This window comes from Marmota monax, unplaced genomic scaffold, assembly GCF_021218885.2.
Source record: "Marmota monax isolate L192 unplaced genomic scaffold, Marmota_monax_Labrador192_F-V1.1 WCK01_AAM20220418_F8-fsc00003, whole genome shotgun sequence".
NCBI classification, from domain to species: Eukaryota; Metazoa; Chordata; class Mammalia; order Rodentia; family Sciuridae; genus Marmota; species Marmota monax.
This window is the reverse complement of record NW_026694084.1, coordinates 31,190,445-31,218,285: the sequence shown is the minus strand read 5'-3', so window position 1 is coordinate 31,218,285 and position 27,841 is coordinate 31,190,445. Positions and strand designations below refer to the sequence as shown.

General features: G+C 44.0%; 1 protein-coding gene across 7 annotated transcripts in view; it reads left to right on the top strand.

The window, feature by feature from the left end:
• Lratd2 (LRAT domain containing 2) overlaps nt 1-27,841 on the top strand; it is a 69,315-nt gene that overhangs the window by 4,001 nt on the left and 37,473 nt on the right. Inside the window, exons 1-3 of one of the 7 annotated variants that reach the window (XR_006856203.2) lie at nt 8,719-9,111; nt 9,634-10,866; nt 22,241-23,479. Coding sequence is in view for 4 of the 7 variants with exons in the window: in XM_058585724.1 (XP_058441707.1) it covers nt 9,730-10,662 (933 nt within the window). In the remaining 3 variants the exon portion in view is untranslated. Of the gene's footprint in view, nt 1-8,215; nt 8,403-8,718; nt 9,112-9,192; nt 9,442-9,633; nt 14,039-22,240; nt 23,480-27,841 lie in introns of those variants that run through there. The other 6 variants (XR_006856202.2, XM_046464629.2, XR_009228686.1 and 3 more) reach the window with 6 other exon arrangements.

The window sequence follows — 27,841 nt, the reverse complement described above, 5'->3', positions numbered from 1 at the left end:
CCCTCCAGGTCCAGGAAATAGTCACCTCAAGGTCTGCAGCAACCTTGAGCTTCCTGTGGTCAGGAAGCCAAGGCCTGGGGCAGGGTGGGCCAATGGGAACCAGCAGGGGGTGAGGTGGGAAGCCTGGTGAAGAACAGGCCTCGGCACTGAGCCCTGGGCTCCAAGGGGATGACTTCATTGTTCAGAGAAACTGGGGTAAAAGGGACTAGGCTCTACCCATTAGTGTCTGGACCAGGTGGGTGGCCAGAAGTTACTCCCACCTGGCACTGCCTGCTGTCTGTTATGTCTCTGTTTTCTCCTTTGAAAAGTGAGGAAACTGAGAATCATGCCGACATTGCAGGTGAGGATTGCATGAGAGACTGATTGCATGCCCAGCTCTCAGAATGCTGCTGGATAGGATGAGCACTCAACAAGCATTAGCTGCTACTATTGAACCTGGATTCTGTTGAAGCATGTCCATAAATAAAGGTAGCCACATGCTGCCCAGAAAGCTGCTTTCAGTTGACAGGGAGCGGACAATGAGAATGTGCCCAATATTGCACTAGGGTGAGTGCCCAGCCCTGAGACTGTCAGCGTCATTCACCTCCATATCACTGGGGATTTCTCCCTCACAGGACCAACTCTCAGGTTTGTGCAGGGGCTGCCTGTTTTATTTAGAAGCTGCACAAGACACTTCATACCTGGAGGCCTCTTCCACCCTCTTTCCAGTGCTCACTAAAAGTGATGTGCTTAGAGCGAGACATACATTCTTTAGATGTTGTTATGAACTGAAAGTCCGTCTCCTCCCCAATCGGCATGGTGGTTCCTACCTCCAATGTGATGGCATTGGAGATAGGGCCCTGGGGAGGTGATAAGTTTTGAGGGTGGAACCCACATGAATGGGGTTACTGTTCTTAGACAACAGTCCCAGAGAGCTCTTCTGTCCTCTTTCTGCCATACGAGGTACAACCAGAAGGTGGCAGTCTGCAACCCAAAAGATGGCCCTCACTAGGATCCAACCAGCCTGGTGCCCTGATCTCTGCCTTCCAAACTTTAGAACTTGAGAAATGAACGTCTGTTGTTTATAAAACCACCTTGTCTATTTTTCATTGTTATAACAGCATGAACTAAGACAGGTGTTTTAGGACCTCTGAGACTTGTTGATGCATTCTGCATATCTTTGCTCTTATAGGAAAGACAAGGTCACTGAGCTTTTGCCCTCAAGAGTCCAAGAGGAAATGCACTTGAAGACAGAGACCAAGGTGGAATGCAAATAGCTAGCAGAGTGAGTGTCATCCAATAGAAATATGGTGCAGCCCAACGTGCCAGCTACTGCACATGCAATTTAAGTTTTTACAGTGGCCACACTGAGAAAAGTAAAAAAGAAACAGTATGATATTAATTTTAATAATATTCTCCATTTGACACAATAAGTCGTAATTCAGAGTGAATTTTTGTATTTATGATACAAAACAGTTCTGACTAGTGACATTTCAGATGTTCCACAGCCACATGTGACAGTGGCTACCGCATGGGACAGCATAGTGTTGTATTTTCTGATGAACTTAGCCTTATTACCTGGGCCCAATTTCTTAACCCTCTGAGACTCAACTGCCTAGACTATAGTGTCTGGCGTATTACAAGTATTTAGTAAGTTTTAAAATTAATTTCCTTACTTGTAAATTGAGAATAATTCTTTATCAATAAGACCTGTGAAGATGAGGAGAAACAACCTATAAAAACCCTTTCACTTTTTCACCTAACTAAAATTTATTGAGCCTAGCATGTGCCAAGCACTATTGATGGAGCTGAGGATACCCTAGTGAACAAAACAAGGATCCCTGACTTCATAGGGCTTCTATCCTGGGAAAGACGATAAATAAAAATAAATTAGTAAAATATACAGAATACTAAAAGATGATTAATTAATAGAATATGTGATAAGTAATAGAAAAGGAAAGGGGATGTATTGGTCCATTTTCCATTGCTGTAACAAAATACCTGAGACTGGATACTTATTTTTTTAAAAAAAGGAGGATTATTTATCTCACAGTTTCAGAGGTCCAAAACCATGGCTTCAGCTTCTCGTCAGCTCTGGTGAAAGGCTCATGATTGAGGGTATCACAATAATGGAAGTATCTGAGAAAGGGACGACATGGCAGGAGAGGAAACCAGAGAAGAGTTGACAGGTCAGGCTCACTCATTTATAACAACTCTCTTTGGAACTAACCAGATCCCAGAACTGCCTTAAACCCTTCTGAGGGGCTGTGCCCCCAATGACCTAATCAACTCCCAGTAGGCCCCACCTCTTAAAGGCCCCAATACCACACTGAAGACCAAGCCTCTAATACAGGAATCTTTCAGGGACAAACCATATCCAAATCATTGCAGGGGATAAGGAGTATGTATGGGAGGACAATTTCAAGTGAAGTGGCCAGAGCAGGCTTAGCAGGAAGCTGACATCTGAGTTGACTTAAAGGGACATGCCATGAAGGTACCTGGAAGGAGGTGTTCCAAGTAGGAGGAACAATAAGTGCTGGAATTCTGGGCAAGCAATATGCCTGCCCTGGTATGCCACGGGGAAAGGGCCAGAACAAAGAACCAGTGTGTCTGGAGGTATGAGTGACAAGGACATCAGAGACAGAAAGGTGAGGGCAGGTCAGGCAGGGCCTTGGAGTCCATAGGAACTCTGGCCCCCTCCAAAGGAGATGACGAGTTGCGGGAGGGCTTGGAGCAGAGGAGCAGCCTGGCTTGACTCAGAATCCCCAGGATCCCCAGGGCTGCTCTGTTGTAAATGGACTGGAGTGTTGTGAATGACCCATGGGGATCCCTTGGCCCCTGGCCTAGAAATGGGGGAAAGAAGATGGATTGACCAACTAGGTTTGCTGAGCCCTCCTCTACCGAGTGCTGGGTAGAGGTCCCCCAAGCCTGGGCTGCAGAAAGCCATGCTGAACCAAGGGTGGCTTCTCTCTCGTCAGAGCTCCTCTTTCCCGGAAGCATGAAAAATGCCCAGGGAAAGAACAGGAGGTCGGGTTTGCTCTGCCGCAGATTCTCTCATTATTGACAGCCTTGTCTGAATATCTCATCCTCCCTTTCTCACACAAGAAGTGCAGAATAAGATTCTTAGAATTCAGATTTTTTTTTTTTAAATCCCTACATTTGGATTTGCAGATATGCCAATATTTGGATTTGTAGAGCTGTAATTTAAGCCAGTCTCTCCCCTGGAACTGCCTGGCGAAATGCATCTTTCATGAGTCTCCTGCAGGAGCCCAGCTACAAGCTCAGACTCCGGAGCACAAATCAAACCTGGGCTCAACATTAACAATACAAAGGCAGAGGCCTCCAGAAACAGCAGGCCTCCAGGAAGGACAGACTCCATGGGTGTAGCCGCCTCCAGGAAAGGTTTCAAGCTTCCTCATAAAAAACCTGGCTCCAGGATCAATGCCTGGAGAGCTGAGGGCTGGAGGTGGGCTACAGCCCAAGCCCCTTCTCCAGGCCCCTCCTTATTATCCCTGCCCACCTGACAGACCAGCTCTGTCTGGCCCAACCTGCTCCGGTGACCTGAGCAAAAACAGTGCAGAAGACAAGGAAGAAGGCCTCATCCAGCAATCTTTATGCTTCCCTCCTTAGTCTGAAGGCCAAATAATAATTGGGCCAAAGTGTACCACTCCTTTGATTATCCGTAGGTGGGATGGGAGGGCCAAGCAAAGTAGCCTCAGGCCAGGAGCTCTCAAAGGTGGAAAAGATTCAGCCCTTACCTGGTGAGGAGCCCAATGTAAAAACAACCACCAAAAAAGAATGAAAGACAGAAACAGGTTGTGACACATGCAACATGTGTGCTCTCTTTTACTGGATGACTGTGTCTGCCTGGACAATGGGGTCTGTTTGAGAGTAAGGACACAGACACCCAATTCTCCTCACTCTCCTCCCTTCTCCCTGCTCTAACCCAGGGCCATTCCCAGCTCAGCCCTCGGCTCCACAGCCCTTGGCTCAGAAAGGGCCAGGTCAGGAAGGCACCTGGCCAGGGAGGCCAATTGTCCCAGTTTGCCCAAGCCATGAAGCTCTCAGTGCTGAAGCCAAGAAAGTCCCAGGCAAACCAGGACATGTTGGTCACTTGTACTGCCAGTTTTTTTTGACTGAGCAAACAAACACATATGCTGGTGATCCTCGAGGCTGCTTGACACAGTATTCTAAACAGACTTGGAGCCAGACACATTTGGATTTGAATCTAGCTGCTTCCTTACAATGAGCAAGAGTCCCATATTGACCTCCCTTGGACTTTGACTTCCTTTCCTCAAAAAATTTTTAATTTGTTCTTTTTAGTTATGCATGATAGTAGAATGTATTTTGACATATTACACATACATGGAGTGTGACATTCTTATCTATGAAATGCCACAGGATTAGTATGGAGACTGAGGAAGAAGATGCCCACAACAGATGGTCATTCTTTCACTTCTCAAACTAGAATCATCATCTGGCTTTCACTGTGGGGTGTAAGTTGTGTCTGGCTTCTATGCAGCCGTCAGGATCGACAAGGTACTTCCTAGCTGGGGGTCCACAGTGAGGCAAAGAGGATCACCAGCCCTCCCTCAGAGGCCCAGCGAACAGGATGCTGGACAAGGTCATCTGGTTTCTTTCTTACTGCTCCCCATCTAAGGTTCTAGCAATTAATAACAGGCCAAAATCAATCTGAGAGTTTTCCAATGTAAGGGAGGCAGAGGACCCTATTTCTCAGCCAACTCCATGGGCCAGGTGCTGCTGCCATGGACCTGGGGCCCAGACTGGAGACAGGGAGAGTTCCAGACTGCCTAGTCAGCTCTGCTGTCCCTCCTGCTCCTGTTTCGTACAATCTTTGAGCAGACCATTCACTCCAATGAAGACCTCCACTCCCCCTGTAACACAGGGGTCCAGGCCTTGTCAGGTAGGAACCTCTGTTCTCAATTATTCCCCACCCATCTGAACAGGAATACCATGAGGGTGACTAACTGGCATTCAACTGGGCTTGTTTCTATTGAGTGTCTCCTCCAAGGAGGGGTGTGGAATGTGGCACTTAGGTCACTGCTGGGGGACAGAGCTGCAAGAGGGCAGAACATTCAAATCCAACAAGCATTTCTATACGTCAAGGCTGCTGTGGGGGACAGCACTCTCACAGGCTGTCCCTTGCTCACCAGGCTCCTTCTGCCTGTCTTCTCCACGACATGGCCCTTGGTGGCACCTGCTTCCTTTCTTTCTCCCGTGGTCCATTTTCCACAGGGCAGCCAGCAGAACAGCCTTGCCTTCCAAAGGCTTGCCTGCCTCTTCACCTGTGTCCCCTAGAATAGTCACTCTCACTGCTGTGCTCCTCACAACCTACCATATATTTTCCTTTTCCCTAAAAATCCTCAATCCTCCCTCTCTGGTCTTTGCTCTGGGTCTTCCTTCTGGAGAGAATGCCAAAGCCAGCCCTTCCCATCCATCCATTCTCAGTTCAGATTCTACTTCCTTAGGAGTACTCCCTGACAATCTTATCCAAAGTAGGCCCCCTCTCCTCACTTTCTCCTTAGTGACACTTACTCAATCCCATGACCCTATTATTCTTTTCCATAGCCTGCTCTCTGACATTCTTACCTATCATTTGCTTGGTCCCATCACCATGTAAATGCCATAAGAACAGGGACTTTGTCGGCCATGTCCATGGCTATCTCCCTGGAGCCCAGTGAAACTATACACTCAAATATTTGTTAAATATTTTGTAATCTGCTTGTCTCTCTTTAAACCAAGGGGTTACAAGCATTGGCCTGGAAGCAAAGCAGACCTGTGGTGACCTTCCCACTTACCAGTTGGGAGAAGCCACAGATTCTCTAGATTTTATTCTTCTTTATAAAAGAATCAAGAGTTCTCTCAATGGCAGCTATCATTAATCTTAGAGTTGCACTTCCCCACCAGGCCAGGACCCCTGATGGCAGGCACTTTATCCATCATTTATCTCTGTATCCATGTGCCTTGAGAGTCAGATCACCTCCTCAGCTTGCTCTACTTCCCCTCTCCCAGGACGTGACACAGTATCCTAAAGAGTCTCTGTATCCGACAACCCTGAGTTCCATTCTGCGGGTACAGGAATATCTACAAAGCTTAGCAAGCTATTGTAAAACACATAGCACAGTGAATAAGACTAGTAGGAGATAATAATAAATAATAATAATAATAATACCAAGTATATCCAAAAATATATTTTGAATTAAATTCTCTCTAGAAGAGATATTTAAAATATATGAATTAGAGAATAGTACTAAGTAGTATATGATCAGGTGCTGAATTACCTATCATCAAGTGATAAAATGTGAGGTGGCCACGCAAGGGACCCAGGTAGGCAAGGAGAGTGGAGAACACATCTCTCAAAGCAACTGTCACTCAGTGCCAGCTCTTTGTGGATCATGGGCCTGATGGGCTCACAGCCTCAGATTTATCAGGTAAAGCTAGAAACCTGAATTCTTTTCATAAGTTCTCTCAAGTTTTCAAATTGCTGACAACACACTTAAAATGTATTAAACAATAACTGAGATGTGCAAAGCATGTTTGGGGAGCCATTTTATAACCTCTGACCTCGGGCTCAAGGTGACTGGATGGAGAGTGAGTCCCAGGTGGTCATTAATATATGAATCTATCAGACCCTGGTTATCAAAAGGCATCATCTCTTCATTTACTCACTGACTATCTTATAAAACCAGAGAGCAATTATTGTTCAGTACTGGAGGCTGAATCCATGTTGTGTGTATATGTGTGGGAGGGGGACTCAGCTACATCTCCACTATCTTCTTATTTTGAGGCAGGGTTTTGCAAAGCTACCCAGGCTGTCTTTGAACTTACTATTCTCCTGTCTCAGCCTCTTGAGTTGCTAGGACTACAGGTGTGCACCACTACTTCTTTCCTCCCAGCCATATCAGGCAGTAATTCTTCTCCATGGCCAAGAATTTCCCTCAACCATCCATCAAACATTTATTGAATAACTGATAAGTGTAGGTGTCTTCCTTCTGAAACTTTATACTGGTCAGTTCTAGAAATTAACAACTACTGTGCACCTGAATAGATAGCCTTGAGAAATTAGGAGAGGCAGCTAGACAACTAGGCCTAGTTACCTCAAGCATTAGATCTGATTCAGAGCTTTGGCAGCAGACTGTCATTCAAGGGTATCCTTCTATGAATTTTCAGATCCTGGTCAACCCACTCAGTGCCACCTGGGGGCAACGTGGCCTACCACATCTGCCATAGCAGAGGTTCCCAGTCTGACAGACATGAGATGATTAGCCCTTGTCTCAGTCTAACTCTTCCCTATAAAATGGGTAGCTACACACACTCAATGGTAGTTAGCAACAGCCCCAGAGCATGTGTTATTTAAAAGCCCAGAGGTGTGTCACCCAGTTACATGTGTCTGAGGCCAGTCTGAAAATATTTCAATTGAATCTGCACATGCAGTACACAGAAGCTTCATTTTGGTCTAGCTTATGCTGTGATCTTAGACTTGCTGAAGGACTAACTTCCATCACAGCTCTGACAATATTGATTGTTCTGGCTTAAAGGTACATAAGTAGATTGATTTTTTTATTCTCTCAAACTAAAAAGGATCACAGTAGTAGTATATTTCTGTTTCCAGGGATTGGTATACATGCTGAATAAATAATAGCATTACTTGGAAAAATTTAGTTAGAAGAAACAATGATGGAAAACAGGGTATAGGTCTTATGTTGCATTCTTAGAAATTAGTTTTGGGGGCTTCCTAAACTTGTCCATTGTAAACAAAGCCCACAATTCTCAACCCCAGTCTAGGCCCATTATTTCAAATAAATAAATAAATACACCCCCCCCCCCCCCACACACACACACACACTTTGGTAGCCTACATCTTAGGTACAAGAAATGAAGCCAGCAGGGGGTAAAATGTCCTCTGTGGTGGAGGTTAATAAGCAATACTCCTGTCACTTCCTTCTCAAAGTCAGCAGGAAGGAAATATATCCACCAGGGGCCTCTGCTAATTTGTTTCTAATTCAAGGACAATTAGGCAATTCCTACATCCCCCACCCCCAAGAAAAGCTGCGATGACTACATGACTCTTCTCAGGATTCAACAAAGTGGTAACTCTCTAGAAACAACAGAGGTTATGAAATGAACTTTGTATAACTTCGAGGGACACGTAATAAACAGCGCACCGGTTTTAGATGCCAGCCAGTAACTGCCTTCATTCTGTTTTACACCGTTTCCTTTCTCTGAATTGTTTTCTACCCCAAAGTTCAAACTACTTGTACTGGAAATGCCTCTGAGCTGAAGAGCTTCTCCAGTCGTGCCAGTAAAGACTCTCTTCCTATGATCTTGAGGTCAAGAAATAACGTTCTGGACAAGGAAAGAAATAAGCAAAAGCCCTGGTGACTCTGCTCCTTCCTCTCCAGGTACTGAGAAAGAAGAAATGAAAGGGAAAAGAAGCAACACTAACTCTCCTTCTCGTCCTCATTTCTAGACTGGCAGGTGGCTTTTGCCTTTCAACTTCTTAGAGCACCAAGGGGCCTGGGCAGGGGGCCGGCCCCAGTTAGAGGGTTGCGTATTTATCAGAGGGATGTAAACCGCTCAGGAGGGGGCGTGGCCCGGGCGGAGCCCCCTGGCCCGGGTGGGCGGGGCGGGGGTGGGGATCCCGGCGGCTCAGCACCGTGTGGGAAAGACCTGAGCTCTGGAGCTAGCGCCTGTCTCTTTAAATGCCACGGGCTGCGCTCCCGCCCGGGAGCCGGGAGCCGGATCTACAATCCGTCCCTCCCGCTCCGGCGCTTGTTGCTCGCGCGGCCCGAGCGGGAGCTACCGCCGCCGGGAAGCGAGGCTGCCTCCTTCTCCTCGCGCCCCACGTCCCTCGAGAGCTGGCTGAGAGCGGGCAGCAGGGCCTGCGGGAGGGAGGGGGCGCGGTGTGAACAGGAATTGCCCCCCACCTTCAAGTCTTGGGGCGCCACGCAGCCGCGGGAAGACATGCTTCTCTACCCCCTGCCCAGCGTCGCTGCCGCCGGTGCTGGGCGAGGAGGGACTGCGGAGCCCACACCCGCAAACTCGTCCTAGAAGTCTCGGGGTGCGGTAGGGGGCCCCTCCCAATTTCCCTCGGCTTCCACCTCTCTGCGGGTGAGTTAGCGCGGGTAACCCGAAGCCGAAGCCGAGGGCGGGCTAGCGCGGGGGAGGGGAAAGGCGCCCGAGGAGGAAGCGCCGCAGGTGAGCCAGGTGGGGAGGCTCACCTGCCCGGGCCGCGCTGCGGAATCCTCGCTTGTTCCCCGGGGAGGAAGGCGTTGAGGGACGTCTCCGGGGCCAGTTAGGGCCTGCAGTGGGAGTGGGAGTTGGAAAGGGGAGATTGGAGTAAAGTTTCTATTTCCTTCTTCCCTCCTGCCTGGGCTTGGCAGGTAGGGCGCGGGCGGAAGCGGCAAGAGCCACTGATGCAATGGCTTTTGCCCCGACCAGGTGAATGCTGGTGGCGGGGGAGAGCTGGAGTTGCCTTATCTCTTGTTATCTCGACCTTAGAGGGGGAGAAAGGCGCGCTACGATCGAGACTCTCCTAAAATGGCCCCAGGTGCTCGGTCTCCTCTCTTTTCTCTTAACAAAATGTCCTTTACTTGGAGGGACTCTTACAGATATGGCTTTCTCTTCCAACAGGTGGCCGCAGCCCCTGTCCGGGGACCTGTGCCAATGACCCTAGTGGCGGTTTCGCTTTCTCCCCTCGCGGCGGTGTGAACGTGTGTCCACAGCGTGATGGGCAACCAGGTGGAGAAACTGACCCACCTAAGTTACAAGGAAGTTCCAACGGCCGACCCTACTGGTGTGGACCGGGACGACGGTCCCCGCATCGGTGTCTCTTATATCTTTTCCAATGACGACGAGGACGTGGAGCCACAGCCACCGCCCCAAGGGCCGGATGGCGGTGGTTTGCCTGACTGTGGGGAGCGGCCGCCGCTACCCCCGCCGCAGCCTTACGACCCGCGGCTACACGAGGTAGAGTGCTCAGTGTTCTATCGCGACGAGTGCATCTACCAGAAAAGCTTTGCGCCGGGCTCGGCGGCGCTGAGCACTTACACACCGGAGAACCTGCTCAACAAGTGCAATCCAGGCGACCTGGTGGAGTTTGTGTCTCAGGCGCAGTACCCGCACTGGGCGGTATACGTGGGCAACTTCCAGGTGGTCCACCTGCACCGGCTGGAGGTGAGCAACAGCTTTCTGACTGACGCGAGCCAGGGCCGACGCGGCCGTGTGGTCAACGATCTGTACCGCTACAAGCCTCTGAGCCCCAGTACCGTGGTGCGCAACGCGCTGGCGCACGTGGGCGCCAAGGAGCGCGAGCTCAGCTGGCGCAACTCAGAGAGCTTTGCCGCCTGGTGCCGCTATGGCAAGCGCGAGTTCAAGATCGGCGGCGAGCTGCGCATTGGCAAGCAGCCCTACCGCTTGCAGATTCAGCTCTCGGCTCAGCGCAGCCACACTCTGGAGTTCCAGAGCCTGGAGGACTTGATCATGGAGAAGCGGCGTAACGACCAGATTGGACGCGCGGCGGTACTGCAGGAGCTCGCCATGCACCTGCACCCAGCGGAGCCGGATGAGGGCGACAGCGATGCGGCGCGGACTACGCCGCCTCCCAGGCCCACCCCTTCACCAGGCTTGGAGGGGGAGGATGGAGAGGCAGTGGCACACTGACGGGCGAGTGGAGGGCAGCGCTGCAAAAGGGAGCTATTTGCAGTAGCTGCTGCCCCTTTTCATCTCCTCTTCCTCCCTTCCTCCCTCCTTCCTCTGCCGCCACTTGGGCCCCACTGGGATTCCTGGGCCCTTTGGAAAATGGAGAGTTGGAGAAATACGCAGCCGGCTGTGAACAGGGAAGGAGGAAGGGAACAGAGGGAGCAGGTAGGAGTACTTTTGAGTGGATAGTATTTCCTTCCAGGCCCCCTCAGGCTTGTCTTCCTTTCTGTTGTGGGATGAACTGAACGATAAGACTTGCTTAATCTGGGTTCAGAATCGACCCTTAAACACGCAAGGTTGGAGAAAAGTTCAGAGTACCTATCAGAGCCCTGCCATTGCCTCTGCTTTCCCGTCTACACTGAGCTCGGAGCATGCCTGGTACAAAGGCCAGAGGGGGGTTGGGGAGGCGCCACCATGGCCAGCGCCTAGAGCTGCTTTTCATCTTCCCCCGCTGAGCTGTGAGTGGGATCCAGAAGGCTGGTGTGATTTATTTTATGGGATTCCTGGGGCGCTAGGCTGGTGAAACCATGACGTGGTCTGTGACCATCAGACCAAAACCAAGCATCCCCCTATTAAGTGTAACAAATAGTTGAACAAACTACCTCCCTTCTCCATCCTCAAGTAATTCGTCTTCCGGAGCTTAGTCTCTTGCTCCACCCGCCCCTTTCCAGGTTACAAGTAAATCATTGTCAAGGGCCAGTCAGGGGAAGGATTCAATTAAGGTTCAGTTCTGCGCCTTTGTTTTTCTGCCTGCTGTTGTAGGCACTTAGAGCTGCAGTTATTTGTTAGCAAAGGAGAGAATAGCCCTTTGTGTCTGTGATCTAATTAAACCTGCTTTTGCTGGTCCACAGGTCACAGATGGGGTTGGCTTGTGCCACCCCATAAAGTATCCACTAGGGAAGCAGCTGAACGGTGCTGCCCTGGCAAGAATTAGTTAATTTCCTCTTTGACTTCCTTCCTGCCCTTTCAAAAATAGCTTTGGTGGTGATCCTGTGATTTTTCTTCCTTTTTAAAAAATTTTCCTCTCACTGGCCCATCTCCCTCACCTTCTCTCCTGTTCTGCTGCTGGTGGTAAAATCTTGGGCTTGAGACCTGTTTCATTAGGAGGATACTTATTTTGCCAGCCACACTTGATGCATTTTAATTCAAGGGGCAAAGTCTTATTAATACTGCGACAGTCTCCTTGTTGCTTGGAGAGCACCCCTTCAGAGCCTTTGCAGTTAAGAGGGGTGACCTCCATTACAGATGCCACCTGGTGTAGTCAGCACAGAATCTGATGACAGCCCTAAAACATAGGTTGGTAGCTATGGCACCTGGTAGTGGCAGCCTAACAGCTGGAATAGAGCCCTACTTGAGTAATCCACAACCACCTTTTCATCCTTGGGCTTTTTGCTTGGAGAGCTCTAAATCAAGGCAGTGAGACTTAAGGATTTTCTTGTCTGCTTCCTTTTTTCAGACATAGAAGTTGAGGCCATAATTTTTAAATGCCCAGATCTTCTTATATCCCACCATGAAACCTTTCTGTCATAGGGCATTAGCTATGCTCCTAATTTAACAATGATCACCAAACAGGTCCTGTTCCTTTGATTGTTAAAAGTGAACCACACTCTAGCCCTGCTGGACTTTGAAGGAAAACCAGTCTCCCTTGGAAATGGAGGTCTAGTTTTCATGTTTAATACTCACAGCTTTGCATTCATATTCTCTCGCTCATGGAAGAGCAGTACAAGTTAAAATTGGGTGAAGACATTTAGGAGAATTTATATCTAACAGATGGGAGGACCACTGTCCAGGTGGTAGGAAATAAAAGAAAAAGTTGTCACTGCCCCACAACTCTGGGCTAGAGAACACCCCCTCCACCTCCGTCTGCTGGTCACACTGAGTGTAGCAGTGAGTGTGTTTTGTTCAAAATGAGATGCCTTGAAAGTCTCAACTTGAAGGAAAAGCGCCTATAAAACCCACTGAGCTACTGTGTGCTCAGTTAAGGAGCAGACCACTCCAAGAAGAGGCTTTTGATAATGGCTTGAAAATGGACTAGAATAGGAAATAGATCTGTGCCAGATGATCCTTCCTGGAACATAGTGCCAGTGTTTCTACGGGGCACCAGAGATGCTAAATGTGTAATACTTAGGAATAGGGGATTCCACTGGAAATTTTTTTAGGCGTATAATGCTTAAAGAAAAGCCACAACCAACTGGTGAAGGCTCCAAGAAAGAGGGTCAGATCAACTCTTGGTTCTTAAGATGGCAGTGTTGTGGAGAAGTGATTCTTTTTTTTTTTTTTTTTTTTTAATGCCCTGGCAATGGCTACATCTGGCACTTTAGAAAAAAATACATATATATATTTAATAATTTTTGTTTCTCCTTAGGAATAAGACTTTAAAACTATTTTGTACTGTGAATTACGGATGCTCTTTGAAGGAAAGAAATATCGATTCCAATATTCCTCAGAAGCTCTGGCAGGGATAAGCAGGACATCGACTGGAACGTAGGCTAAATGAAACCAGACAAATTCTATTTTCTTACCTGAGCAAATATTTTATTGAGACTGCTTATGTGTGTCAAAGAAGCCCACAACTTCAGCTACACAACTTTTTATATTAAAAGAACTCATAGTTTTTGTAGCTTTTATTCCACATTTAATTTAAAATGACTTTGTAGCACTAAAATGCCTAGCAGAAGACTTTATTCCAGACCTTTAAGAAAATTTTTAGTTTTTATGAGGAAAAACACTTCAGTGGTTATACTTCTTGTGTCCCTGGTGCTTCGGGCCCTAATAGCACCATTGGACCACATGACAACCACATGGAACATATTTTTTGGAAGCAAAACTTTTAATTTTATATGACATATGCTATGGAGAGCTAAGAAAATTTAAGGACTATTTTGTTTTGTTTTGTTTTCCTTAACACTGAGATTCACTGTGTTGAAGACTCTTGATATTATGTGCTTGTCTAACCATTTTTTACAAATTAGAATACAATCTTGTGTGATCACAGTCGTAAGATTTGTTTGGAAAGTTAGATTTTACTTGTGAATTTTTTTTTTTTTTTTTTTTTAATCAGGATAACTCTAACTTGACTGGTTTATTCAATTTTTCATTATGTTGTTTTGTTCTTGTGAGCCATGGAGAATTACACTAACAGGATGAACTTCTTATGCATTTTATTTCCCAGTAAACTGTATAAACCTTATTTTTTGTTGAAGGTTTTATGTTAAATCAATGTTATGTTCTTATACCACTTCTTGAGAAGGAAGTTCCAATTTGAAATTGTATCATTTCCTTCAAAATGAAGGGCAGTGCTTAGTTAAATAAAAGATTGATGATATCTTTTAAGCCATTTCCTCTTCACTCTGTCTTATTAAAATAAAACCCATCAAGTTCTTTTGAAAAATGCTTGAGGTTTTCTAATAAGCCATCTATTAGGGAACACTGAATTCATATATTTTTCCACTTGTATATTGTACTATTTTCTGATATTTTTGATCCAAGCTCAAGCTATTGAGCTTACTATAGTTTCTCAGAATGTTAATATGTATCATCTTTGCATTGCTTAGTAAACATTTTGATGAATTCATTTAGTTACTCAAAACCTTGCATTTATGGTGTGAGAATTAATCACCCATTGCTTTTAAGCTATCGGTCATGAAAAACATCTTATAAACATAGATTCTCAATACACATTGATTTTCAGAATCAATGCAAAAATTGCTAGAAACTATGTTCTCATTGTGGAGTCTACACCAAGAAGTTAAGCTGTTCGGTAACCCATGTTGTGTCATGGGTAGGTGGTTTGAGTGCCAGTTAAAAGGAGCATGCTCACCACATGATTTGATTACAGCAATGGGCAGATGTGATCACATGGTGCTGTCGGCATGATAAGCAGCAATGCAGTTGCCAGCAGTTGGTAGGGGGAAGATGTGGAACCCCAGAGGCCTTAGCACACCCTATGCCAGTGGCTGAAGCCACCATAATCCCAAGAGTTTTCAAATACCTGGGCTTTGTCAACAAGCTTCTATGAGGATCTTAAATAAGGAAGTTGAATGCTGAAGGTTATAGGAAACTCGAGCAGTAATGAAGTCATTTTGAAAGCCCCGGTGTGGGAGTCTAATTTGTCATTGGCCTCATTGCGGAAGCAGAGGAAGGAGAACCTAAGAAGACTGTGCATTTATTCTTGGGTGGTTTTGGTGGAGACTGCTGTGCCTATTTTTTCTAAGGGGACTGAGCTTGCTTAATGTAGGAAAATGATATGTTCCAAAGCATTTAAAAGGGTCTGAAAAATGAACAGACCCACAATATGTGCAGAGGGCTTTTCCTTTTACTGAATTTACCAGGAAAACTGCCTATTAAACAAATACAGCAATTTTATCTGTAGAATAAATGCAAAAGCTGGCTTGTTTCTGCATCTGCTCTTGCAATAAGTATGACAGGTGGGTGGATGCTGAGCCCCAACCTAGTATCCATCTGAAATAACATCAGATTCTCCAAGGAAGAGTGATATTAAGAATAGTCCAGCATAGTGGGATATGGGTGCCGGAGTGAACTATGAGCGTATGCAGAGGCTGAGGCAAGGGAAAGTTTTTGAAGATAAAAATGAGAAGGATCACAACAGATATTTTTAAATAATCCTTGGCCACAAAGATTAACAAGGAGAGTGGTGTCGGTCAGGTTGAACTGGCAATAGCCAGGCAGGTGTCCTTGTAGAATTACTTTTTGTCCAAGGTCATGATGGACTCTGCAAGCTAGTGGTTCCAGCAGAGTCTTTTGCAATAGTTATATCAAGCAATCACATGTAAGGACCCTTCCTTCATAACCTCCCTATTTCATTTATCCATCAATTTTTGGTATTAGGGATTGAACCCAGGGGCACTGTACCACTGAGTTATACCCTTAAATACTTTAATTTTTTTTTTTTTTTTTTTTTTTTGAGACAGGTTCTCACTAATTTCCTGAGGCTGGCCTTGAATTTGTGATTCTCAAATCTCAGCCTCCTAAGTGGCTAAAATTATAGGCATGTACCACCATGCCTGGCCCAGCTTCATTTTTTAAAAAAACATTTCTGAAATTCTAACAACTTTCTCATTTTTTTTTTCACACTAGGAACTAGAACATAGAGGTTTTAATTTTTTTTTTTTTTTTTTTTTAGAAGTGATCCTGCCCCTGAGCTTGTTTCTAAGGAAAGAAAAATCAACTGGGCACAGTGGCACACACCTGTAATCCCAGCAGCTCAGGAGGCTGAGACAGGAGGATTGTGAGTTCAAAGCCAACCTCAGCGATTTAGCAAGGCCCTGAGCAACTCAGTAAGACCCTGTCTCTAAATAAAATATCAAAAGGGCTGGGGATGTGGCTCAGTGGTAAGTGCCCCTGAGTTCAATCCCCAGTACCCCCCCTCAAAAAAAAAACCAACTTCACTCTCATATTTAGTACAGATTATAATAAATGGAGGCCCTGTTAAGTGCTGATGAATAGGTATACAAATAAAGCAGATGTGTGTGTAAGTTTAATTGGAGTTTGAAAACTGGTGGTAGATGAGCACGTGGAGTGTGTAGTCCTATTGAAATCAGACCAGAGACATGCAGGGAGAGGCAACTGGTGATGAGGGAGAAAATGATATCACTAATATTCACTCAGTACTTAACTGGGAGGCTCCTCAATTCCCAGGGCCTAATATGCAAAGATGGACTAGATCCCTAGTTTCTGTCTTTATGTCATTTCCATTCTAATCACTAATCACCAAAAAGAAATTCACAAGAAGGTATTCAGTTATCTCCCAGGTGAGATAGATGCAATGGAGGAAATATGCAAGGTGTGTGGGAGAGGATTTCTCTAATGGTGAGTCAGAGGAGCCTACTCTGAGGTTGTAGTATTTATGTGGAGCCTTGGGAAGGTGGAGGAGAAAGCCAGTTGCTTTGGAATGGTCTCTGATTACATTAAGCAAGGGAGGAAGTCTGGGGAGGAAATCTATGAAGCTCAAGTGCTCCCCAGATGCTTTTGCTTTAGCTACTGGTGCTCATTCATCTCTCCCCTGGGCTTCCTTGCACAACCTGTCCAGCTTGTTTCATGTGTCTTCAATGCTTAACAAAGAAGCAGGCAGAAACCATCACTAGAATTTGAGTGAATGCATTTGGGGTTGAGCTTTGCTTGACTTGGAGGTTCCTAGATATCTCAAGGTTGCTGTGACAGTGATTTGAAGGGGATGAACACAGCAGTGGTTTTCAGGATGCATTAAACAGGGACAGCTGGGAAGGACTCTGTCCTCTCTGCCCTGAGCACTGCTGGTTGTCCTGCTAATGCTTTTTTGGCTTGAAGTTACCAACCAGGTTAGGAGGTGGAGTGAGAGTTCAGGCCTTTGCCCAACACAGGTGAGTGGACAGGTGGCATTAGCAGACTGGATGGGAAGAGCATTAAAACAGCAAGAGCTTTTACAGCCTTGAAACTGTAATTGGTGATTCAGCTGGCAAGCCACTGCTGTCATACAGTGTGCAGTGCCGGGTCAAGTGTGGCCACCATCATCATCTGTATGGTGCTGGGGATTGAACCCAGGTTCTTGTGCACACAAGGCAAGCATTCTACTAATTGAGCTATACTTCAAGTTGACTTGAACGATGTGGTCAACTCCCAGGGTCTGGTTATCTTGCTATTCAGTGAGTTCTTTTTGCTCTCACAACTGAGAGGGTTTTCAGTTACAACTAAACTGTAGATACACAGGTACACAGTAAGCAATAGTAACTAGAGCTTTGTAGTCAAAAGTCCTGAGTTTCTCTGCTCCAGCCTCTGCTGATTCGTAGGCTGGGAACCTTGGGAGCAGTTACCTACTCTCTCGGAAACTGTTTCCTCCTCTGTACAATGTACTTGTGACACCAGTCAGTTCACTTAACTCTCTAAACTTCAGTTGTTTTTGTAAAATAATTCTATATTTAGCATTTCATATTAACATAAACCAACGTAAGCATTAATATGTAATAAAATAATGGTACCATATGAGCTTTAAAGGGGGGTTGTGAGGACAAAATAAAACAATGCTTTTGAGACCCAAATGAATAACCATTATGATTAGCTTGGAAAATCTTTGGTCATATATATGTTCAAAAGTCTTTTATTATCATCATCATCATCATCATCATGTATATGGTGCTGGGGATTGAACCCAGGTTCTTGTGCACACAAGGCAAGCATTCTACTAATTGAGCTATACCTCCAGCCCTCAAAAGCCTTTTTTTTTGCCATCAGGGTGATGCTCACCTGTAATCCCAGTGATTCCAGGGGCTGAGGCAGAAGATTGCAAGTTCAAGGCCAGCCTCAGGGACTTAGGGAGACACTGTCTCAAAATAAAATAAAAAAGGACTGGATGTGTAGCTCATTGGTAGAGCACTGCTGGGTTCAATCTCCACACAGAAATACCCTATCTAAATAAAGATACTGTCTAGGAGAGGGAGATTTTCCCTTTGGTCTTGCAGACTTTCTTACCTAGCTACAAGAAATTGGTAAAATATGAAAGAGATGATTCTCATTTCTGTGTTACCTGACCTCCAACTGTTGTTTAGCAGGTGTCATAGTGTTTGAAATGTTTGTCGAGCCTTGATCTTTCGTAGATGAACCATTACCTTTGTTTGCACATTTTATTATGTTTACTCATTAATCCAATACCTATTTACTGAGAATGTTTAAGGCACTAGGTGCTAGATGGTCCCGGAAGGATAAGAAAGGATTTTACAGTGATGACATTAACAGGTAGGATGTCCCCTTGCCCATACTGTTCTGTTTTAGTCATAATCTCAGACTTTCTGGACAGATCCTAATATTATCTTCATTTTATAGTTGAGTAAGCAGGTTTAGAGAAATTGTCTGATGTCACAAAGCTAATAAATGACAGTTTCTGGCTGAAACAGGAATTGTCTCCAAAACCCCAGGCTGCTGTTCCTCCACTGGAAGATGCCCCATCACCCCCTCCCAGCCCTTCTCCTCATCCCGTGGAGAAAACTCTTCTGCTCCCACATTCCTGCTTGCAATGTTACTTGAATAGCATTGCTATGTCACTCTTATGGTAGCACCCCGGAGTCAAGACTGGAAGAGAGATGAGCAGGAACAGAAGGGAGGCAACTTGGCCAAACGGGATTTTAGGTTCTTATCAAGATAACAGACCTGAGGGGAAGAGGGACCATCCCAGAATTACCCCTCCCTCCCTGTGGCTGAGCATTTAGTGACAGCTCCTCCTCCATCACCTCCATCCATCCATCTCCCCTTTAGTGACTTTTTCCCCCACACCAACAGGTGGAGGTCAGGTAACACAGGCCTCCTCATGTCCTGGCTCCAGCCTTTGACCTGCTCTGTGACTGTGGCAAGTTAGTAACTTCCGTAAGTCACCCTGACTTATCTAAAATTCATTCACTCCCAGAGCTACTCTTTAGCCTACATGAATAAGTCACGGGGATCACAGGTCCCTTACCTAAGTGGGTGGCGTTGGCTCTGCCACATATGTCTCTGATTTGAACATGATCAGTGCCCTTGAACAAGTCCCTTTTACCTTGCTTAGACCTAGATTCTGCATTTCTGTCTGTGTGGCACCCAGCTCTAGTAGCGGAGGTCTATGACAAGATTCCAGGTGTGACCTCAATATCTGAAATGGTCATAGATGTCCCAGTTGCTTTACATTTATTTTAACAAACAGTTGTTCCTCCATTCTCTAAACTCTATTCCTATAAAGTTTTATAATAATAAATGTAAAATCACAAAATTAATCATATACAAATTAATTATACAATTAATGATAATAATTGAATTTCATGAAGTGCTTTTGTTGGGAAAAGTGGGCACTAGACACAAAAGGTTTGTTTTTGAACTGGCAAATTTTGTCATTGTATGAAATACTAGAAACCAAACCTGAAATATGGATGGGGAAAAAAAGATGATGATAGGAATAAAATTTATTCAGGTCTCCTTTGTCTTTGAAAAGCATTTAGAGATCTTTTGTTTATTTTTTAATATTATTTTATTCAAAACTCATTCTTTCCCCCCTTCAAGCCAGAGCCCATTTCCCTTTGCTACCTGGCTCCACTCTTGGCCAATTCATCACAGCCACGGAGAGAAAAAATTCTGTCTCAGTGGATTGTCATGATTTATTCTAAGTCCATTTTTTCTCATATTTCAGAAAAAGCGAAGTTTGTCCATAAAGTTATAAAGCATCAAATGGTGGTAGTTCTTTGTACAAATATATTTTAGTAGCTTTTAAAAAATTGATAAACTTTATCTTTTAGCACTGTTTTTAGGTTGACGGAGACTTCCCACATACTGTACCCTCCTGCTGCGCCACTGTCAAGCATCCGTGTGACACCTGTGTTGCGATCAATGAGCTAACACTGACCCAAACTCATCATCTGAAGCCCATAGTTTACATGAGGGCTCATCATTGTGTGTCATGCTAAGGTCTCCCTGTTATCACATCCTACAGGACAGTTTTACATCTGACCTTCTTCATTTCTTTTCCCCCAGGCTGAGAGTTGTACAATTTCTTTTCTTTCTTTTATTTATTTTTCATTTATCTATCTATCTATCTATCATCTATCTATTTATTTTGGGAAAAAGAAGGCTCATTGCTTTGCTAGCAAAGCAGAAACACAGGGGACTCCTGTCCCAAAGGCTGTGATTCTGCCCATCAGCAGGAAGGGGGGTGGGGGCTCGAGTTGGACTATTTCTAGTGGCTTTTACCTCATTCCTCTGCAGGCCCAGCTGCTTTCTTCACAGGCCCAGTGACATCCTTGAGGTATTTGTGAGGCCAAGCAGCACTGGCTGTCATGGGGACTAGAAAGAGGAATTCCGGGTGGTCTAGGCACCTGCCCACATTGCCCTGGGGACAGTGAGCAACACAGGCCAAACCTGGTGATAAAGTCTGATGATGGGACGACAGGCACCAGGACTATGAGCAGGGACAGTTAATCTCACGTGGTGGGGTGGGGAGGGGCCCAGGGTGGAGTCCTAGGCAGGGTTAAGCAGGTAGGGCAGGTCTGATCAGAAAGAGGCTCCAAGGCTGTTGTTCTCCCCTCTCTTTAACTCTTTGCTTTTGACAGTAAAGCACACGCCTCTCTCTGCTTGTGGTTGGGGGAGGGGTGTGGGCATAAGAGTAAGCCTTACAAGTTCCTTAGTTACTTGTTTTTTTTTCATATTGTTGATATAGATTTCAGCCAAGTAGGTTACATAAGGACAAACTGCAGGAATCTTCATTTTTCTACAGCAAAATTATCCTCTTCTCTCTAATATCATGCAACTGACCCCAGAATAGCACACCTGAAAGGATGGGCACTTCTCCCTTTCGAAGGAGGCATCCCAGGGTATCTCTCACCCCAGCCCCTCCCTTTGCTAGGCCACCCAGGTAGATATAAGTAGTCATTTGCAAAATGAAAATAATACGTCAGTCAACTACCATCAGTCAACTACCGTGCACAGGTATGGAGTGAGTGGTAATATACTTAAATTCACCAGAACCAGTCATGACAAGAGCTTGTGTGCTCAAGGACTGGTGGCTGTTGTGTTCCATTTTCCCTTCCTCAATATTGCCCTGTGTTCACCACTTAGTACTAGACTCAATTAACAGGAGAATTTCTGATTGGGACAGATCAAGCCAAACAGTTCAATAGAGCTAGTCAGAGAAGGTGCCATACCCAGCTCTGTAGTGGCTCAAACCATCTGGTCTCAAGCATTTGGGAAATGTCATAAATAAATAATTTATGAAAATACACACCACATACCCACGTGCGCATGCCAGCAAATGAAGAGCACCGTGAAATCCGAACCTTTGGTTTCCCTCAATGTGACAACCCAAGAGGTGAAGTTCTGAGCGCTGATGTCACTGTAAAGTCCTGGTCATTTTCTTACCTCCTTGCTTACCACTTCTCTTGGTTTGCCCTGCCTAGTAATATCTTTTGTTAATATTGTTTTGTAACTGTGTGTGTGTGTGTGTGTGTGTGCTCCAAGGATTGCTCTACCCCTCAATTACACCTTCAACACTTTTTATGTTATTTTGAGGCAAGGTCTCACTAAGGTTGCCTAGGCTGGCCTTGAACTTGCAATCCTCCAGCCTTAGCCTCCCAAGTCACTGGAATTACAGACCTATGCCACCATACCCAGCAATTTTGCTACATTTTCAAGATCTTAATGCAAAAGAAGTTCAAATGCAAAGTATATGAATAGTATATGATAGGCAAGGGTCTCTTCTGCCACCTTTTCTCACCCTCTCAAATGTGTATGGTGTCTGTGGTGTCCCTTTAAGACTTTTTTTTTTTCCTGTGAACATTCAGCTGTGCTCATCCACATGTATTTTTCAAAGTTTTTTTTTTTTAATGCAGTTATATCATACTACTTGTATTTCTCTGCTGCTTTTTTTTTTTTTAATTAAAAATCAGGACTTTTGCATTAGTACATACAGTGTTTGGAGCATTCATTTTAAACAGCTATGTAATGGATAGTAATAAACATTCTTTTGTTTTTTATTTACCCATTCTCTCATTGGTCTCCATTTAAACCATCTCCATTTTTTTCCTAATTACAGATGAATCCACGTACATCTTGCCACACCTGTTCCTGAATACACATGGTTGTTTCTAAAGGCTATACTCACAGAAGTTATCTTTCTGGATAAAGTTTCCTGCACAATTTAAATTTTCAATAGGAACAGCCATGTGGACCTCTGTAAAACATAATGCAAACTTAGAGTAACGCTAATAACATTCTCAAGTGTCTGAAAATGTTGACCCCTCCTCAGTTAAAAAAGAGTTCATGGTTGCTCCCACTTCTGTGAGTTTTTCAGGTTTTGCTTTCTGAGTTGCCCTCAGATGTTTTGACAAGAATGAAAATGAGTGACTCATCAGTTTTCTTCTATTGTGAACCTTCAAATTGTCCAAAGCATTTGGATGTCAGTGAGCCCAGTGAATTCTAGAGTCTCAATGTGAAAGTAGATGAACCATACAAAGGCCCTCGCTGAGGTTTCCTGAATGACCCTTCTTCTAGAAATGCAAATCAGAATGTGCCAGATGGCTTTACGTCCATCCATGGCTTTCAATAGCACCCAGAATATAATCCAGGCCCCTTACTGTGGACTGTTGGCCTGAGCAACCTGGCCTCTATTGATATGGACCTCACTTCTTATCACTCTAGCAGACTCTTCCAGCCACACAGCTGGGTGTTTACTTTCCTAAATACATGGAGACCTGTTTGCATTGGAGTGGAGTTTTTCAGACTCCCTGACTGCTAACCTGTGCAGAAACACACAGTTTCTCCAGACTCAGCCACAAGTGCCTATTTGTATGTGTGTATCTGAAACTTAACTCTCACCAAACAACTTCCACTTGCACCATGATGGATGCTAGTTTCCTCTGTTCTGATTTACTCTACTCTGTTTCATTTGGGGGAGGGGAAAACCTTCTTAGTATCCACTAGACTGGTCTTATAATTTATTAATGCAAGCCCCAGGGTTTGCAAAACGGTCACCAGATTCCCTCCCACTGAAGGCAGAGGTCTTGGCTACTCTCCAAGCCTTCCATGTCTCAGCATAAGTATTACCCTCCTTTGCTGTTCTATCCCACTTTGTTATTCTATCACAACATCCTGTTTATTTCCTTTATTACAATTTACAAAATTGTAATCATCTATTCACATAACTTTTCTTATCCTTTGTTGTTTGTCTTTCCCAAAGAGACTAAAAAGAAGGATCTTGTTTGCTTTGAGCACCACATATAAGACAGTACTTGGAAAATAGTAAGTGTTCAATAAATGCTTATGAATGAATAAAGAGATGCCTTTTTTTTTAACACACTGAGATTTTTGGTTCTCCTCCATTTCACAGTCTAGCACATTCCACATACCCTGCTGCTTTTGATCACAGTAATAATTTTCTCAGTAAATTTTTTAACCAGGATCTCCCTGGTTCTCTCCCTCTAAATAAGATATCAAAAGGTGAAAATGCATATTCTATTTCCAGAGGCAGTGTGTGTGGTGGTGTAGTAGGGACTGCAGGCCAGATTGCTTGGATAGTGGGATTCACCTCTTCATCACAGATTACTTGGAATGAAGTGAATGAAAAATTAAAGAAATGTACAAGTTGTTTGCTTCAAGGGAAAAAAAAAAAACAAGAACCAATATCTAAATAGAACTTTGCATTTCACCTGAGAGTTTCATAAATGTCTAACCTCTACAATACCCTTATGGAAAAGGGTAGAAGATTTCAGTCATAACAACAGTGCTCATTGAGGTTGGTCTTGGTGCCAGATCCTATCACTTCATCTCATATTCCTCAAAATAGCCCTGCAAGGCAGCCATTGTGGCCGTGTTAAGAGACCTGCCAAAGGAGATGCAGTGAGAAGGTGGCCTAACTACTAAGAAGTGAGATTGAGATCCAAAAACCAGTTTTTCTATCTTCTAATTATGTAAAGATGATGTGGTAGACAAAATAATACCCTCCCTGAAAATGTCCACATTTGAATTCCCAGAATTTGTGAATATGCTAACTTACATAGCAAAAAAAAAAAAAAATACTGTCTATATAATAATTAAAGAAATACTCTCTTCTCTGCAGATTTGCCGCTTCTAGATAGTTCATAAAAATGGAGACATATGATGTGTGGCCTGTTGGCATGTTTTTAAGGTTTGTCCATGTTGAAGCACACGTCACCACCTTGCTCCTTTCTATGACTGAATAATATTCTATTGTAAGTGCATACCACATTTTGCTTATTCATTTGTTTATTGATGGGCATTTGGATTATTTCTACCCTTGGAGCATTGGGAATAATGATGCCGTGAACCATTGGCATCCAACTATGACTTTGAGCTCTTGTTTTCCATTGTTTGGGGAATATACCTAAAAGCAAAATTGGTAGATTGTATGGTGAGTCTATGTTTAACTTTTTAATATCGCCCGAGTGTTTTGCAAAGCAGCTACACCATTATTTTCACCATTTTTCTTAAGGAATTCTAATATGTAATGCTTTTTGTTTTCTTAAACGGAACATACTGTCAGATAATTTTAACACTTTTTTGACAACTCTGTTTGGTTATTATTAATTAAGATCAATGATAAGTTCAATTTTGTTAGCTTTTTATTTTGGGAGCAAACAGTATAATGATGGTGTTAATGATAATAAGAATGTTCACCATTATATAGCATGTAAAAGTACAAGATCCGATTATAAACAATTTCTATATGCAAATTTATTTAACACTGGAGAAAACTGTAAGAGTTAGGTAGAAGTGTTTATTATTTCTTCATCTCACAGTTAGTATAATATAAGCACAGCAAATTTATATAACTTCAATATATTCATATAAATTCAATGTTTTCATATGAAATCCATTATGTCTATCATAAGACAAATATTCTTAGTGTTTGGTTCCTGAAACAACAATGCCAATATTACCTGAGAATTTTTTTGGTGAGTTAAGTTCTTGAGCCGGGCCCGGAGCTGTTGAATCACAGACTCTACAGGTGTATCCTCCCGACATCTGATTTTAAGCCCTCTAGGAAGCCTTCTAGAAGTCCCGATGCAGCTGAAGTTGCAGAAACATTGCCTTAAGAGATATCCTTATGGAGTTAAGTTTGCCAGATAAAATATAGTACACACAGTCATTTTAATTTTAGAAAACCTATAAATATTTTTTTTTTTCACTACAGGTATATCTTGGGTACTGCATCCTGTAGTTTTATTTACCGGTGAATATGCCACATTTCATTGCAAGGATTTGGCAATTGTTTTAGATCTTTCTTTCCAATTTTTTTGTAAAGGGCTTGAAAGAGTGAACTAACAGACTATGCCGCATCAGGTTCTCAGTGCACTGAAGAAATGATAAAGCCCAGGGTGAAGGTCAGGCTTTGGGAGATGGCAGGCAGAACTAGGAGAAGAGGCTACGAGTGTGGGGGAGGGGAGAGGAGGCTCTCTGCACTGGGGAACAGAAGGAATATGTGGGTATGGAGGGAGTGTGGCCCTGCACTATGACTTCTTGGCCTCTCCCTGGGGACATAGCAAAGTCACAGAGAGTGGCTTCATGAGGTCCTAGAGACTGGATCCTAGAGTATGTGTGTCCTGATTTGCCAAAAATCTCCATGTGCCATTAGAAGGGAAGTTTCAGGGATATAAGACCTGAAAGTGACCAAGATTCAGAGACCTCCCCAAAACCTTGGTTGCAGATAGGGTGCCAGAGAAGAAATATAGATTTTTCTTTCATCTTGGAAACCTTGGAGTTTGGACTGTGAATTCAGTTGCTTAATGAAAATAACATGCGTGATAATTCTTGCCCTTATGAGTATATGGTCTGAGGTTCACAGATGCCCTGCCTCCATCCGACCTGCTATTTGTCCCAGGTCCTGTGGCTATCAAGATGGACAGGGCAGTGTGGACCACCAGTATTAGAAAATGGAATTTTGAAGGTTTTAATGGACTCATGAAAATCTCTACCTATGATTAAATTAGAAGTAAAGAAAAGTTTTGTTGGGAGGAGAAATTACACATGTTCTATTGTATGGCTGGATTTATGTTGAGCTTTTACACAATTCACACATGAGCAAAGTCAACTGCATGATTTCAAGCTACAGATGGAAAACTGAGAGCTAGAGGTGATTAGCCATTCTCCCTCCTGGTTCTGGAGGCTGAAGACCAAGATCGAGGTGCTGGCAGGGCTGGTTTCTTCTGGGGCCTGTCAGCTTGGCTTGCAGATGGTCATCTTCTCACCGTGTGTTCACCTGGCCTTCCCTCTGTACATGTCTGAGTCTAAACATCCCCTTCTTATAGATACACCAGTTGCATTGAATTAGTACCCACCCTAATGACCTGATTTAACCTTAATTGCATCCTTAGATCTCCAAATATAGTCACATTCTGAGAAACTGAGAACTAGGACTTCATCACATGAATTTGGAAGACCACACCTGAGCCTATCGCAGGCTGGTCCTAGAATCCAGAATTTCAAACTCCAATGTCCTGTTTGATTTAGGGGAAACTTTCCCATTTGATTTCATCTGCATGTTATTTCATTCTGACAAGTGTGTATTCTCTCGGCCACTCGTGTACCAATGAGTATTTCCTGAAAACCTACTTTTTGTCAGGCATTATTTTTAGTGCTGGGGTCAGAGCTGTGGAAAGTGTGGGCAAAGATCGTATTTCTGTATGAGTCATCTCCTCTAGCCAGGAGATGGTTGGAAAATGAACCAACAAGAGAATATTGGGTAAGTGTTACACAGAAAATTCAAACAGTGACTTACAATATATTCACTTCATTATTAGTCATCCAAAAGGGATAGGCGTTTTCACGAAAATGACATTTAAGCTAAGATATAAACAATGAGAAGAGGCAGCCAGGTGATGTCCTGTGAGAAAGGAATCCAAGGAGGACAAAACCCAAGTACCTTGAGATGATGTGTTCAAGGACCTCAAATGAATTGGGGATTAGAGAATGGCCTGAAAATGTATAGGCATGTGCTAAGATTCTTCCTCATTTTAGGTTTTGCCAATATGCATCCCAATAAATTAACTCACCTAATTGTGAGGACTCCTCATAAGTTGAACAATGATAAAACTTATGAGTTAAGTGATTTTCCTGTGGTCACAAAGTCAGTAGCAGCAGACCTGTGTAGAACTGTGTTTTTACACTGCAGTTTTCTCTATGGTGTTGAGAAATCAATTTAGATTGTTGTAACCATTTTTGTGTTTTTATTTATTTATTTTTCTCTTTTTGGTAATGAAATTGAGTAAGAAAATATCAGAGAGAATCATAAATATCTTAGTCTGGTGGATAAAACTTTTATTATTACTTTATCTTATAAAGTCAGGAAGGTACTTCCCTCTTTACAAATACCTCAGCGTTTGCAGGGACAGGAAGTAAAATGTATTTCTGAGGGTCAAGGTTAAAGAGATAGGGAAACAACATACCTCCAAGAGAACACAGATTTCCACTTGCTTTGCTTTCCTTCTAAATCTCCAGCACTGGTCACATATTCAATACACATTTGTTGGGGAAAGAAGGTTGCCGGAGAACATTCCCTATAGGTATCTGGGTTCCTTGGCAGTGTTGAAATTTCATTCTAAACAAAATATGAGAAGCCATTGAAAGGGTCTCGTGCAAAGGGTTCAACTTGATCTAATTTGTGATTTAAAAATCCCAT